This window comes from Notechis scutatus, chromosome 1 (assembly GCF_049901735.1).
Source record: "Notechis scutatus isolate UNSWTSFEM ecotype Mainland chromosome 1, rNotScu1.2, whole genome shotgun sequence".
NCBI lineage: Eukaryota > Metazoa > Chordata > Lepidosauria > Squamata > Elapidae > Notechis > Notechis scutatus.
In genome coordinates this window covers 75,121,567-75,137,540 of record NC_142009.1, presented here as the reverse complement: position 1 = coordinate 75,137,540, position 15,974 = coordinate 75,121,567, and the positions used below count along the sequence as shown (strand labels likewise).

The following is a 15,974-nucleotide window of genomic DNA, read 5'->3' as shown; positions in this document are numbered from 1 at the left end:
AGGAAGAGGGAGATGTATTAGCATCCCAGATAAAAGCATCAGAAGTAAGCTCCAACCTGCTATATAATATTTAGGATGCAATCGTATACCTGAGACAACCCATGCACAACGACATTTTGGAGCTAACACGACGACGGTGATGCTTTTAAGCCACTATGTAGTGCATAAATGGCCCTAACTCAACTGCACTCCTACGTAGCTTTTTCTCTGGTAATATCACACTACTAGCTAGACCATACAAAACATTTGCTAGACCAATACTTGAATACAGCTCATCAGTCTGGAACCCGCATTACGTATTTGATATTAATACAGTTGAGAAAGTCCAGAAATATTTCACAAGAAGAGTTCTCCACTCCTCCACTCGTTGCAGAATACCTTATGCCACCAGACTTGAAATTCTAGACCTAGAAAATCTAGAACTACGCCGCCTTCGGTCCGATCTAAGTATGGTATATAAAATCATACATTGCAATGTCCTACCTGTCAATGAATACTTCACCTTCAACCATAACAACACAAGAGCATGCAATACAAGAGCATGCAATAGATACAAACTCAATGTAAACCGCACCAAACTTGATTGCAGGAAATATGACTTCAGCAACAGAGTGGTCAATGTCTGGAATACTCTACCTGACTCTGTGGTTTCTTCCCCAAACCCCAAAAACTTTAACCTTAGACTTTCTACTATTGAACTCACCCCTTTCCTAAGAGGTCTGTAGGGGGCGTGCATAAGCACACCAATGTGCCTACCGTCCCTGTCCTAATGTTTCTTTTTATTCGTATCCATTTCATGTATTCATAATTATGTTTATACTTATACCTGTTATCTTATAATCGCTTGACAAAATAAATAAAATAAAATAAAAATAAAAATGATGGCCTGGATCACGTGCGATAGATCCCAGAGCCCCTTTTTAGAGTAGCAGCTGCACTGGTAAAGTGGTTCGGATCTGGGGATTACGAAGGGAGTATGCTCTCGTTTCCGGAACGAAATCGAAGAGAAATGCTTGTTGCCCCCTTCCTCTTTATTTCATGATTCGACTGTCTCTCCATCCCCTCCATTAAACCGCCAAGCACCAGAAGGTGCTTCGATGTTTTCGAAGAGCTTAAAAAGCCTGCTTTGTGACGTAGGCACAGAACCTCCACCTCGAACGTCGATTGGCTGAAGGGAGCGGAGGCGGCTACCAAACGCTGCTGTTTGTGTTTAAACGTTCCAGCGGGAGGGTGGGGGGTGAAGAACGTGAAGTAGGAGTGTTGTTGTGTTGTGTGTGTGTGTGTTTTCGGGCGGTGATCAATTCCCCGATCGGAGGGAAGAGATCCCGCGGAGCAGCTGGGCTTGGAAGGCGATTCGCGAGATGGTGCTGCCGTCGCGGTGCGTGAAAAGCGAGTACATGAAGTGCTTTAAAGAACCGAAATGGGAGGCGTGCGGCCCCTGCTACCAGGAGTTACTGCGCTACCGGCTGAGCCGACGCCTCTTAGAACAGGCGCATCGGCCTTGGTTTTGGGACGACTGGGAGCAGGACAGCAGCCTGAACGGAAGCAGCGGCGGCGGCGGCAGCAGCGGCAGCTCCCCATCGTCCCAGGGCAATAACAGCCCTCCAGTTGTCCGGCAGCCCGAGGAGGAAAAGGCGCATCCTGCGGGGGAAATCGAAGTCCCCGGCGGCGATCTGACTTTCGACAGGAGGATCGGCGCGCCTGGAGAGGATGTGGCTTCCAGTCCGGCGCCGGCGGAGCCCCCCGACGGACCCGGTATGTGCTCCTCCAATGCTTGGGGAAATTGAAGGATGGGCTGGGATGGCGGGTAAACAGTCTTCTTGGAGTGACTCAGTGGCGTGAATAGAATCGAGGCGGTGGGGCTGAGCTTTGGGCTCCGCAGCTCAAGGCTCTCCGCCAGGCCTATCAGTCATGAAGAGAAGCAAAACAGCAACAACAACACAACGTCGCCATCCACGGCAGAATCGACGCGGGTCCCTCGAGGAACTTCTGCATTTGCCTAAGGCAACAAAAGCGGTGGATCCGAGCGCAGAGGGCAGGTGGAAGGGAGCGACAGGCAGGCTAGTAGGCTCGAACCGACTCAGAAAACAAGGGCAGTGCTCTCTGTACAGTATAGCAGGCAAAGTGATTCCGGCCCCCACCTAAAAACAAACAAACAAACACCCGACTTTTCCTTTCCGGACGCAATTTGTCCGGATTTTTGCAACCTCTTGCCGCCCCTGCAGAGTACTCGAGCCATCGCTGCTACCCTTCGTCCCTTAGAGCCGCCCGTGTGTGCCTCTAGGCCGGGTACCAGAGCAGCGCTGCTCCCTCGGGTGTAACGGGTGAGGATGATTTGGGGCTGGTGGGGGGAGAGAGCCCTCCCCAAGAGTCTGCAATGACCTTGAGCCGCTAGGCCGTTTGCCTCAGGAAGACAGGCGGGCGGAGGCGGGCAGTCGGTTTGCCCGTGAAATGGGGGCCGCTGGGAAGCCAGTTGGCCCGAATATTCGCTTTCAGGGGCTTCTTCCTTCGTGCAGTGGAGCTGCGTGTTTTGAATCGACCGAATTGCGAGGGGCGCGGAGGCTTTGGCTTGGATTTTTCGCTTTACGCTCTTCCGTGCAGGGCTAGCGGGTGGGAAACCGGTCGGCCTAAGGACCCAGCGGCCTTTTCCTGCGATCTTGACGTGTGTCTCTTGCCACTGAGCGGGGATTATGGCCCAGTTCTCCTCATGAGAGAACCCCATCTGGCAGGGAACGGGCGAAGGCGGATCGGCCTTTCTTTTCCTGCAGGAACCCGACTGGGGATGGGGAGGAGGCTGCTCTGCCTTGCGAGGTTGTGTGGGAAAGCTTAATCCATTACGGCTTGGGTGACCTTACTGCAAGGTGGCAGCTGGCTGATTTAGAGATCTGATCACCCAGGGACCAACTTCTAAGCTTTGATTTCCTTCCTCCTGTTTTTTTTAGCTTCCACCCTAATTAGGATCCCTCCCTCCCCCTCCCTCTCAGAGGAGAATATGTGGGTATACAGTTCTGGCCTTGTATTTGTTGCTATGCATTTCAACATGTTCCTGAGCTTTAAAGATCTTTAGTTACTTTAAAGTTACATAACTGCTCTGTGCTTTGTAGATTAAACACTGCCAAATGGCCTTATTTGAGTGGTAAAACAAGCTTCCTTTAAAGGTAAATCAAAGGTAAGCCCCTTGCTTTCTCTAAGCTACAAACTAACCATACTAACGCAACAGATTAACTGCTTTGAATCCAAGCTGGGTGCAGATCAGGTTTTGAAAACACCCTGTGCTAAAATCAACAGGCTTACTTGTGCCTAACTCTTAACTTGGTTGACTTCCAATCTCCAGAATTTGTCAATTTTAAAAGAAGACGGAACTATCATTTATTTCATATGTTTTACAATGCCATCAGGACAGAATCTTCTCAGGGCAGCTTACAACAAATGCAATCAGTGCATCCATGGTTGGAATTATACGTCATAATGTGAAACCACACATTTCACGAACAATCTCCTGCAATTAATTTGAAATATATTTTAATCTAACATGCTTCATCAGAACATCTGTTATTTGAAACTGTTTTCAAAGCCAGCCTCATAATATCATGAGTAGATTAAATAGATAATAGTAATAGAGTAAATATCCTATTTTGAAACTCATTCAAATGATTATCCTTCATATAGAGCAGGGGTCCCCAAGCTTGGCAACTTTAAGACTTGTGGACTTCAACTCCCAGAATTCTCCAGCCAGCATACCATAGGTCCCTCAGGTGTGCTATGCTATGCTGGCTAGAGAATTCTGGGAGTTGAAGTCCACAAGTCTTAAAGTTGCCAAGTTTGGAGACCTGATATAGAGACATAAATAACATAAGGAAGTTAGCAGAATAGCTGAGTATTTATCAATTTATATACCTCATGCTCCTGCCAAAGCCAGACTATGACAGCCTGCTTTTGACTAGGGAATTCATGGTCTCTGAAACCATTTCCATTGTTTGCAAAATTGGCAGGATAATTTCCTACTTTTAAGATGGGAAACATCTTAAGTGCAACCCTTTAGTATGCTTAACATAACTCAATGTCCCTCAATCAACCTCTCGAAACCTGGAGGGGAAAACCCTAAGAAATCCCAATTTGGTCTTATGCATGCCAGGGGTCTTTCCTCTAAAATAATTCAGTGGTGCTGTCCAGCTGCCAAAACATTGTTCACCATGGTCTCAAACAGGTCTTTGATTGGTTTGCAATCCCACCTTCTTGAAGACTTAACAGATACATTTTCTGGTTCACTTGGAATTATATTAGCTGTAAGAGTTGTGGTGGTGCAGTGGCTAGAATGCAGGCTAATTCTACCGACTGCCAGCAGTTCGATTCTCATTGGCTCAAAATTTACCTAGCCTTCCATTCTTCAGAGGTTGGTAAAATGAGGACCCAGATTGTTGGAGGCAATATCCTGACTCTGTAAAATGCTTAGAGAAGGCTGTAAAGCACTGTGAAGTGATATATACATCTAACTGCTATTGCTATAGGTCCACTCAGAGTTTAGTTTCAGTTCATTTGTGAAATACATTGGTGAGACTAGCACTTCGCTGGCAGATAGAAACCAATTTTACAAAAAGGCTCTGAAATGCTAATATTATGAAATGTGGTTCTCTTTCCATAGAATCTGCAAATAGAACAAATGGAAGACACATGTACAATTGATACATGGCATATATTATTATAAATGATAGTAGACAGAATAAATAGATCACTGGGCAAATTTTCAATATAGTGTTGCTAATTATTTAAGGATGATGTAATATGATACTGGCTTAGATGATCCTTAGTCATCTTGCTGATGTCAGACTGATACCATGGACATTATTATATTTCTAATGTTAAAACTATTGTTTAAGTAGCCTTCTGTTACTCCTAATTAAATGGCTAAAGTACGGTCTTCCCCATAGCCTTTCAATAATAAGAATCATATTTATACAATATATACTCAACTCAGATAAGATTGGTGATTTTCAAACTGAAACACAGCTTGCTGCTTATGTAAGTCATTGCCATGGTAGCATGCACTTTAAAAGTTGCATAAGCTTTTAGATGCCAGCCAAAAATAAGCAGGATTTGCAGATTTTTGTGGGAATTGTAACACAGCCCCAAATGGCAGCAGCTGAGATGGAAGAGACACTTTTCCCCCCACCTCACACAGCACAATCTATGGTTCCTCCTGATCTGCTGTCTGCTTGGGGGAAAGTACTGGAATATTGTATGGCCATTTCTGGATGTCCTTCCTTTGCTGCTACAGCTTTACTGTTGGATTTAGAATCAGATCTAACTCTGGTTCACTTCTCCATTCACCTATGAGGTTTGAGGCAATAATATTTCTCAGACTAACCTATCTCACCGGATTGTTGGGAATTAAAGAAAATGGGAGGGATGAACAAGTTATTGAGAGCCACGGTGGCGCAGTGATTAGAATGCAGTACTGCAGGCTACCTGCCTGCAATTTGGCAGTTCAAATCTCACCAGGCTCAAGGTTGATTCAGCCTTCCATCCTTCCAAGGTTGGTAAAATTAAGACCCAGATTGTTGGGGGCAATATGCTGATGTTGTAAACCCCTTAAGAGAGGGCCAGGGGTGGGATTCTACTGGTTTGGACCAGTTCCCCCGTGCTCCATATTTTGCCTTCCTGGGCCCCAGGGAAGCCTTCTGGGAGCAAAAATGCTCCTCCCCCCGAGACTTCCCTGAGGCCCAAGAGGAAAAAAAAAAGGGGGGGGGGTTGCTGCAAAAGAAGAAGCCACACCCACCCAGTCACATAGCCACGCCCACCTACCCACGCCCACCGAACCGCCTACAACCCTGGAGAGGGCTGTAAAGCACTGTGAAGCCGTATATAAGTCTACGTGCTGTTGCTATTGGCTCCTCGGGAAAGGGAAATTAAATGAATTTGATACAAACAGCTATTTCTCCTAAGGTGCAAATGTGGCATAAGAGAGAATTAAAGTGAGCCACCTTGCACTCTTAAGCCTGCAATGGCTATTCTTCGGTTCTTAATCCATCAAAAGAGTTATGCCGCGAAAGTAGACGGGTAGATGAAAGTAGACGTATGCAAGTTTGAGCAGGCTAAAACAATGTTCATTTGCCATTTTCTTCCCAGAGGCTGACATTCAAGAACAATCTCAAGGGAAGGCTATTGTCAAGAAAGATGAAAGGACAACTGCAGGGAAAGGAATCGACAGTTCAAGTGGTGCGCAAATGCAGCCTTTAAGGCAGAAGAGTGTTCCTGGTAGACAAGGTGACAGAAAAGCAGCAAAAAGCCCACAAAAGACTGAAGCAACATTGGGAATAAAGCACCCATTTGCTTTGTACGGCTGGGGTGAAAAGCAGACTGACACAGGCAGTCAGAAGACACACAACGTCCGGGCATCTGCTTCAGTAAATGAAGTAAGCGAAAGAAGTATGTGTTTTAGGAAGATACTGGCTGGGGAATTCTGGGAATTGAAGTCCACCCATATTAAAGGTGGCACATTTGAAAAACACTGGTCTAAATATTCGGATTTATGCTTAGCCCTGTGTTAGGCAGCGTATTTGCGGTCCAAGATGAATTAGCATTTTGCTGCTCCCCTGCCTTTGTGTCATGGGATGCTGAACACAGTCAGAAGTAAACATTTTTTTAAATAAAAACTTTTTTATTGTGTTACTTATTGGATAGGATATCTAGGACATCATGCTCTAAGTTTTAGATTGTTCCCCTCCTATTGAGGTCCCCGTGTCTGAAGCTACTTTGGACACCTGCTTTATAAGAGCAGGCTCACCTTTGTCCAAAGACACTCACACTGGGAGATGGAAAAATCTTTGGATGTGGTTTGCCTGCCCTTTTGACCGACATGCACTTACTTTTTTGCTGCCTATGCACTTGTCTAGAGTAACATGGCCCATGTTAGCTTTTTGCTGGCCCATTATTCCAGTGTGAAAATAATTTTATTGTAATCATCAAGGGATTAATAATCCTATTATTATAAAATTAATAACCAGAGGAAATTATTCCAAATTAACTTTATTTCTCTCACTCTCTCAGCTATCCCTTAATCATTAACCCAAATCCATGATCCACTGAGACCAGAAACTATGCGAAATACCTTGTAGATTGCTAAATGGCACCTCTGCTAAGCTATCAACTGACAATAGCAAAACCAAACACCAAATCAAGTACCTGGGCACGTGTAATTAATCAGACAAAAAAACCCTGTTCATTCACACTCCCCCACACCTTTAAACAGGCTGCCCAGACACCACCTACACAACAAAAGGCAAACCAACAGACACCAGAAAGGACAATTAAAATTGACCTTTTGACAGAGTCACACATAGAAACAGCACAAACACACACACACACACACACACACACCCGCCAAGGTCACACCAAGGATCAGTCCCCCTATAAAACAAACACTCTGTATCCCACTTTCTCTATAGCTGCCCACAGGAGCAAACCTCTTCTGTTTTGGGAAATAAATGGATCATCTCCTTTCTTCCAGCAGCGTGCCTTGCATCTTGTTTGCTTGCAATATCCAGGCTCGGAAAAGGAACCTGGAAGTTCTTTTAACATCATGCATTTTTTTTTTTGAAATGCCTACAACTTGAAATTAAGATCCTTGTTTCCATGGCCCATAGCAATGCATTGAATTGGGTATAGGGGCCTGGAAAAACTATTGCCCTGGTGATGGGGCAAGAATTTCCTGTGCCAAGCTTGCTTTCCCTTCAAAGGGGTAGAGTATATTTTTAAAGAGGATGATATGATTGTGGCATTCCTCCAACTTTTCCAGAGCCAAAAGGTTTTTGTCACCTAAATCTGTATTTTTAAATTATGATTCCTTTTAAAAAGAGCTCCCCCCGCTCCCCCAGGTAATTTGGAAATAACAGCCTTGCTGGGTCATATCCAAGCCTATCTAATTCCAGTTTCCCCAGTGGCAAGCTAGTTCCCATGGGAAACCTGTAAGCGGCATCTGGAAGCCTGTGAATGTGCTTGATACGGGAGGGATAGTCCCAAAGGAGACACTCTGAATATATAGTTAACTGTTTCCTTGGGCTGTTAATATGTCTGGGTTAATCAATAGCACCGTGGTATAAAATGGGTCTAAATCCTTGTTTCTTGTTGATTCTGGTTTAATGAAAAGTTTTTTTGTTTTGTTTTTTGGCTGCCATTTCAGTGTTGCTGTGGACGGAACTCTCGATGCTAGAATTATGACTTAGCCCCTATCAAAATCAGCATAAGATATATGTAAAAACAGCAGTCAGGATGAGACAGGATGAGCGCAAGTTTAGGAATGGCACAAAACATTGAAGTGCTGATGACGCCACCTTGATAGGAAGTTGAATGCCATTGAGAAGCTGTAAGTTCTTGCAAAATAATGTTACAGTATGCTAGCTTAATCAACTAAAATTAATAACAGCATGTTAAGTTAAGATTAGGTATAAATTAACCTTAGCCAATTTCCAAAAGTCCATGTGATGTAATGGCAATTTCTACTCAAGTAAAATTAGTGGTACCTATAGTAAAGACTGATCAAAAGGTAAGCATTTTTGGTCTGAAGATGTGAGAGACCATGGAGTTTGACAGAGGAGTACATTCATACAGAATGTATGAACAGATGAGAAGGTATTCAGCCAACCATATTTCAGCTTCGTAGGTTCTGTAATGTAGTTTGTTGTCTCTGCTCTTCCTTTCCTATGAGTTAGCCTGCCAGCCTAGGATATCTTCTAATAACCATATTTTTATGGTCACCCAAATTAGAAAACTTAATAGCTTGGAAACAAGAGGGAACATAAAATGAAATTGAAGTGAGTTGGTTATATTGGTTTTTTTTTTCTTTAGCTATTAACCATAGCTTTCTAATTTGGAAAACAATGGGGCAATACATGTTGTTAACAGAACGGCTTCTTGGTTGCAGTTGGCCTAGCCCTAGACCAAGAAGCAGATGAAGAAATTCATATTTTGACTTATTAAGCTGAAATATGATTATCCAAGCTTGCATAATATTCTCTAAAACATCTTACTGCCTGAATAAAAGCAGAGCTACCCATAACTAAGATATTTTGCACACCCTTAAAACATCCGTTGAACTTATTTGAGTAATGTTTCATAGAGTGCCCGTGCCATATGGTCATAACTATGTGAAAAGCTAACGAACGAGAATTGTATATGTTTTTGGTCCAGGGTCCAATCTTAAATAAGAGTAAACACTATACAAGGGAAATAGTGTATCGAGTTAGTTGTAACTTGAACGCAAGACAGAAAAGCCCCTTCCTCAATTCCTAATCTCTGAAAGCCAAGCGCCCAGATAATAATATCTGAACTTCAGGGTGGATTCAGAAGCAAACTGTTCTCCTACAGAGTCCAGCAACTTGAAGGATTAAAATGTAGAGACAATTTGTGAACATAGATCCCAGTTGATCACTGCGCCCCCCCCCCCCCAACCATTTTTTTAAATACCTAGCTGATATCTCACATATCATGGGTGTCAAACTCGATCGCGTCATGTGACGTGACTCTTTTTTTGCCTTTGCAGAGCCAGGGTGGGCGTGGCCTATGCGTGATGCATCCAGCCTGCAGGCCTCCAGTTTGATAGGCCTGTTCTGTATGCTTTCTGTTGCAACTCTTGGTTCTGATTTATCAGCAGGTGACTGAAATCCACACTGGTGAAAAGTCAGTTCATATTGATCAAAGGGAATCCAGCAAATTTGTTACTGGTTTTAGATAAGGTTGGGGATTTAGGAACCAGTTTTGGCCATATAAAAGTATTGATCAATGTGAAAATTATATTCCTTGATTTTATGTAGACCCATGTGGAAAGTTAGCACCCACCCCTCTCCTAAAAGAATGAAATATTCTAGGAAATATTAAAAAGGCAGAATATTTCCCCTTAAAAGAGAAATAAAAATCTTAAAGGAAACAGAAACAAATGATCCCAGCTCCCTGCCCTCAGCAGATATTTTGGTGCCAGCTTATCTACAAAAGACTGGGCAGTCTATCTACAAAACAAAAGACCTCAGCTCCAGGATGGTGGGATTATCCTTCAGGTAAAGCCATTCAGCCTCAATAGGAAATTGCCCTTCATTGCATCACCCAGCAAGATTCAACCAAGCCTGGGACACAGACAACCTCAGCTATGACTGCATAGCCCTATGGGAGTCTGACTGCAACCAATAGGGTTGGTTCCAATAGGATCCCTTGCCACAGGAACAGGAAGCTCAAATTCAAAGCCCAAGAGAGGGTATAAATCTCTCTCTACCCAGAATCACACATGCTTGGTGGTTTTGCTTCACCATTAAACCATCCTTCCAAGCAGCCTCCATCTTTCCAGTGTTTTTCTTCCCAGACGGACATTTCTTGCAACACTCAGAATTAGCCTTGGCATTCTATTGAAGTACTTCAGAATCTTCCTTGTTAAAATACTGATATATATATTTTTGGAGATTCTCAGTCATCCAGGTCATGATTGCCCCAAAGGTGCTTTTTCAAAAAAACCACCTTTGGGACTAACCAGTATAATTTACTGTATAATACATAATAAAAGTAGAATCTAGTGTATAAGAGAAACATGCTCAAAGTAATGAGATGAAGTTTTTGACTACTCTGGCATATAGCATTATTTTCTAGAGAGTTTTAAAAATAGAAATAGTTAATACTGGGTTCAGCAGCAAAAATATTGCACTTTAAACTGCATTTATCTCTTTCCTTGAAGACTTTAAAAAAAAGTGAAAGCAACATTGTTTTTCTTAAGTAAAATGAGTAACACAGCTGAATTGTTCAGCAAGTACAAGATGCTAATTGCTTTTTTTTTTAATTGAGGAAGAAAATGTTTGGACTAAGACAGAAGCAAGACTCTCCATGAGTTATTTTGTTTATAGTGAAAATAAATCTCTGTTAAGGCAAGGGCATTAAAACAAGTACCCTAGCCTACAGTATTCTTTTTAATGGTATTGAACTATTATTTCATAATATCGTATGTATTCTATATCAAATTAAACCATAAATTTTGTGTGCTTGTGTCCAATGCTAATTTATAGGCACAGTTCACCTATTAAAATAGTGGTTTTGAATTTTATCTTCATCTTAGGAACATGTCTATCCAGCATGTTTATTTCTATGATTCTGAACTTCTGGAATAAACAGTTCTTTTATTTTTCCGTTTAGCTCTTTTCATAATAGAGCTAGAATCATTAGTTATGATACTAATAGTCTTAATTATATTGCATATTATTTTGATAGAGAACTTTCCAGAGTTGGTTGAAAGATATATAATATAAATATATATTTATAATGCTATAAAATGTTTAAAAAAATAAAAAAAATAAAGCAATTAGGCAGTACTAGTAAATATTAAGAGAAATCCTAGCATAGAATACCTATTGCTTGGTAACTCCAGGGATAATCATTCACAAAATCCAAAAGCAGAATAGGGATACATTATACTTTGCATATTTTGTGTAAATGTTATGAAATAGGACTTAACAGTTGAATAAGCCATCTCTTACTGAATGAAGTATTCATAAAAAGGAATCTATATAATGCAGTATTTTTCAAATTTGGCAACTTTAAGATGTGTGAAATTGCTGGCTGGGGAATTCCGGGAGCTGAGCTCCACACATCTTAAACTTGCCAAGTTCGAAAAGCACAAATATATCAAAATTCCAAATTAGTATTTCGAAGGCTGTTTGGGGGTGACTTTCATCAAATGATTTCAAAGCTGTATTTTCTACAAAACCTCCCCCCCACAATTTTTAACCTGTCTCTGCAGATACACGAATCTGCATTAAGAGCAAAGAACAGAAGACAAATAGAAAAAAGGAAGCTACCTCAAAGACGGATACGCACAGCAGAAGTAGAAAGAACATGGAGAACCAAGCCTTCAGGTCCAGACAATCCATGGATGACAGAATACATGAGGTGTTACTCAGCACGAGCTCGGTGATTAGACTTCTAATTTTTTAAAAATTCAGAATGCTTTGAAAACAACTAGGACACCAGTAGAAAACTCCAGACTATTATGCAAGGGTTTTCCATTTTTTATCAACGGGTTTTTTCCAGCAGTTTGTTACATTTATTTATATTTTAACTACTTAACCTTTGCAGCAAAAGAGGGTCCATATTGATGAGAACTATGTTTACCAATATAGGTCCCTTACTATATCTATTTTTAAGGATAATGTCAAAAATTGACCGTCAGCCGAAAAAATTAAAATTGAGTAATAATTTTTTAAATAAAGCAAGTCAATATTTTCTTGAAATGGCTTTTTTCTCTATAGTTACTGAATTATACCAATCTTGTGCCAGTAGAAAAGTGGTTGCACTAGAGTTACATTGAAAGCATCCAACTTTCAGTGCAATTTATTGTAAAAATAATCATGAAAACTTGACAACAAAGGATTTGTAAAGAGTCTTTCTGGACAAACGAAGGTCTCATTAAATTATGAAATGAGCTGATTGGCAATAATGTATAAAATGGACCACACACTTTACAAACTAGCAGGGAAAAGAATGTTTTGTGGAAGCTGATCATTGGATTCTTTAGATAACCCATTTTTTCCTCCCTGGAATGGCCAAAATGAGGTTGCCGTTTATCCAGCTTAATGGAATCACAACAAGGACTAAGAGACATGAGTTTTTGCAGAGGTATCTGTTGAAGACCTATAGCTGGAAATGTTAAGAACGTTTTTAGAACAAGAAAAATCTCTCCTTTTCATAAATGTATAGTGACTTTTCAGGTTTACATTCCTGCTGTAGATGTTGTGACCATACAAAATTGGATATTTTGGTGCAGTAGATTAGTAATATCCTGTGATTGTGGTTTGGAACATTTGCTATCATGAACCCATTGTACCAAATGACAGATAAAGACAATCATTAACTGATGGGCTATTGAGTAGTTTGTAGAAAGTAAATGGTTTTAAACTTTTTTTTTGTAATAAAATGCTTCATTTTGAGTGGACTTAAACACATCCAGTGAACAGTTTTGTTAGATAAGGCTTCTGCACAGTGACTTTTATAACATTAAAACTCTGAATTTGTTTCATTTGCCTGTTTAATCAAGCTGGGTTATATTCTATGTCAAAACTCAGGTGACATTGCAAATTTTGCTATACTCCAATGTATCACACATTTCTGAGTTTTTAAAGTGATTTTCTATAGAAGAAGAAGCCATTGGCAATCATGAAAGTGCAACATACTTGAAAGATTGTACCACAGAGTGAAACTACCTGTGATTTTTTAACTTTGAAATAAAATATTTTTCAGTCTTAGAAACTGTTTCTTCAGACCTTGAAAAAATTTGGCTTTAAAGATACAGCAAGTGCAGATCTTTGTAAAACCTGCCATTAATCAACAGGGAGACCTTAAAACTCATTTTTCAACTCATTTTTGCTTAGAACAAAGTGTTTGTTCTGAAGAATATGATATATTCATTATATTTAGATCCTGTCCTTTTTCCAGGAGCCAAGAAAAAGCCTGAATTCATTGCATTGGCTTTCTATTCCCCCCCCCCACAAATTACCCTTTGGGTGAGGGGCTGAGACACCCCCCCCTCAAAACAGGTCCAAAGTAATCAAGTGAGTTTCCAGTGTTGCGGAAAGTGAAACTGCTTTCCAGTCCAACATTTCAACCACTATACTACAAATGTCATTTTACCTCTTCTATGGTTGCATGTGGTGGCTTTATTTCCATCTATAGGTAGATATAATTGAACTTTTTTTTGGAATGGTAATTTGTTTCCTCAGTCTTTATAGTATTCCTTCAATGTATCAAATTAATGAATTTGAACAATATGTGGCTTCAGTATAAAATGACTACCACTTATGCACCAGAGAGAGACTAGAAAATGTCAAGAAAATCCTAGGGCTTGGAAAAGTACCACAAAACCCACACCCCAAAGGGCATCCTTAACACCAGCTTTTCGAGAATAGAACGTGTACTATAACTATGCACTGCTGATTAGTGAGGAGAAAAATTGGAACAGAAAGAAAAAAATATCTGGAGAAATAGAACATCAAGCGCCTGGCTGAACATTGTTTCAGTCTGCTGTTTAGATTTTTTTTAGTTTAATAAGCTTTAGTATGGGAACAGTCATAAACTGAAGTGTGTAACTCTATCTAAATGCTGATTTATGCAGTTGTGGGTTCTTCCAAACAGTAGGTCTGTACAGCTTTTGGTTGACAAATGCATGAATTTGCAAATGGCACTTTTGTGTATATATCAACTATTCCAACAGATCTGTACTTTAAGATAATGTGCATTGTGGATATTTGCCTTTGTATGTACTTGTGTTCAAATATTTTCCCATATCTCAGCTGAACAATTATTCTTTTATTTAATGCGTTTCTTACTCACTTTTGAAGAATGAAGTCTTCCTAACCTGGAGCAAATCACCACTAATTAATGCTTCTTTTTCTCTCTCTCTCTTTACCATAGTAACAAGTAAACGTCTTTCATAAATTAAAGTTGCTTTCCCCCATCAAGTTTCTCATGTGAAAACTTTTATATTTACCACATGCTCTGTAAGCCATAATATATAAATATGAACATATAGACTAGAACACTAGCATTAGTGTTCATTAAAATACAGTAGAAAATTAAGTAGATTTTAATTGTTGAGAAGTTTCCTTTTGTGCCAACCTTAATACCAGCAGAAAAATAACAGGATGTATATCCCTGCTGCTTGAAATACAGCCATTCTCCTCAAAACTGCTACAAAAATCCTTGCTAGGTACACTCTCCCCAGCCATGGCAGTGGTGCCTGCTTCAGTTGGAAGTCACTAATCTTAAACAGTGAATGCGTTTAAAGTGAAATATAGACATCTACTGAAATCTTTATTCCAGAATGGCGTTAAAAATGAGCTGTAAGTTTTTGTCTCTTAAGTGCACTGAGAGTAACTATGCCAGAGATAAATCATTATGTATTGGCCCATGGAAGTAGAGCACACGTTGTACTGACATTATTCCTTTCCATGTAACATCAACATTTGGAGGAATCTTATATGAGGCTGTATCAGTTTATGACTTAGGGTTAACTCTGGACCAGGATAATAAGTATGGTTCTTCAAGAAACACAGCTCAAAGTCAAACTCCAGTTTGTAGCTGGGGCAGATTACTGAGCCTTAGGAGATGCTGATCAAAGGAAAGGCTTTTGGCTGAAAGCCATAAATTTGACAGTTACTGTTGCTATGTGCAATCCATTTAAAAAGAATGAAGGGGTAATGTGGTTAGAAATCAGAGGTATATATTTTCTCAATTATTGGGAGCACTGAAATCACTTTAAAGCCTGAAAAAAATTAAGCTTGGAACAGTGTGTGACTTAGAATGTTTCTAAATGCTGTTTTTCTCATATTTTTGTGGTCTTTAAATGTAACTGTACTCACCATGATTTTGAAAATGTGAATAAAGATGACTTGAAAAATTCAAACAAATCACATGGCTGTATTTCAATTATATACATGAAGTCAATTATTTGACTGTGAGAAAAAATGTGCAAGGCTTCAGAAATTTTAAAGAATAGACCCCTCTCTCTTCGCCCATTTCTCCTTTAAGTAGTAAGCTCATCTCACTTTAATTAGAAAAGTTGTTCTACTATTAAGAGGTAAAATAGACCAGATAAACTATCAAATAGTTCCATGTTTATTTCCAGACTAGCAACAATGATCCACATCCAAATGACAATAGGCTGCATGCATGATTCAAGCTTTTAGCAAGTTTAGCTTGTTCCACAAAGTATATCAATGCAGTGTTTGTTATTTTACATCAATTGTCATAATGCAAATGACATCATTTGCATAACTTGCAAATGATGAATATTGCATAACATGCAAATGATGAACATTGCATCATTTTCATGAAGACAGGATTATACAAATTGCCAAGGAAATGAGGCTGATTGCATGCAAAGTCCATTGAATTGAGTTTTCACTATATGCCGAGTTCAATAGTTATATAATATTCAGAAAGTGTATGCT

At 40.2% G+C, this 15,974-nt stretch overlaps 1 protein-coding gene across 4 annotated transcripts; it reads left to right on the top strand.

The window, feature by feature from the left end:
• Positions 1-1,234: 1,234 nt before the first annotated feature.
• Positions 1,235-15,431, top strand: CCSAP (centriole, cilia and spindle associated protein). Of its 4 annotated transcripts, XR_015746435.1 has the most exons (4): positions 1,241-1,755; positions 6,127-6,413; positions 8,180-8,362; positions 11,771-11,907. XR_015746435.1 is itself a non-coding variant. In XM_087949286.1 (3 exons), exons 1-3 carry the CDS (start codon positions 1,362-1,364, stop codon positions 11,962-11,964), a joined length of 888 nt encoding a protein of 295 aa, XP_087805412.1. In that variant the 5' UTR covers positions 1,235-1,361; the 3' UTR covers positions 11,965-15,431. The 4 variants fall into 4 exon arrangements, 3 of the variants coding, with proteins under 3 accessions (XP_087805412.1, XP_026525240.1, XP_087805407.1); XM_087949286.1 differs by lacking the exon at positions 8,180-8,362 and having other exon boundaries at positions 1,235-1,755; positions 6,127-6,426; positions 11,771-15,431; XM_026669455.2 differs by lacking the exon at positions 8,180-8,362 and having other exon boundaries at positions 11,771-15,431.
• Positions 15,432-15,974: the final 543 nt, after the last annotated feature.

What these genes read in the sequence shown, in the direction of transcription:
- CCSAP (XM_087949281.1), top strand. Translation starts at nt 1,362, where the DNA reads ATGGTGCTGCCGTCGCGGTGCGTGAAAAGCGAGTACATGAAGTGCTTT. An exon ending in GGAGCCCCCCGACGGACCCG is followed by an intron (nt 1,756 to 6,126) that starts GTATGTGCTCCT and finishes TTTTCTTCCCAG; the next exon opens with AGGCTGACATTCAAGAACAA. An exon ending in GAAGTCCACCCATATTAAAG is followed by an intron (nt 6,490 to 11,770) that starts GTGGCACATTTG and finishes CTGTCTCTGCAG; the next exon opens with ATACACGAATCTGCATTAAG.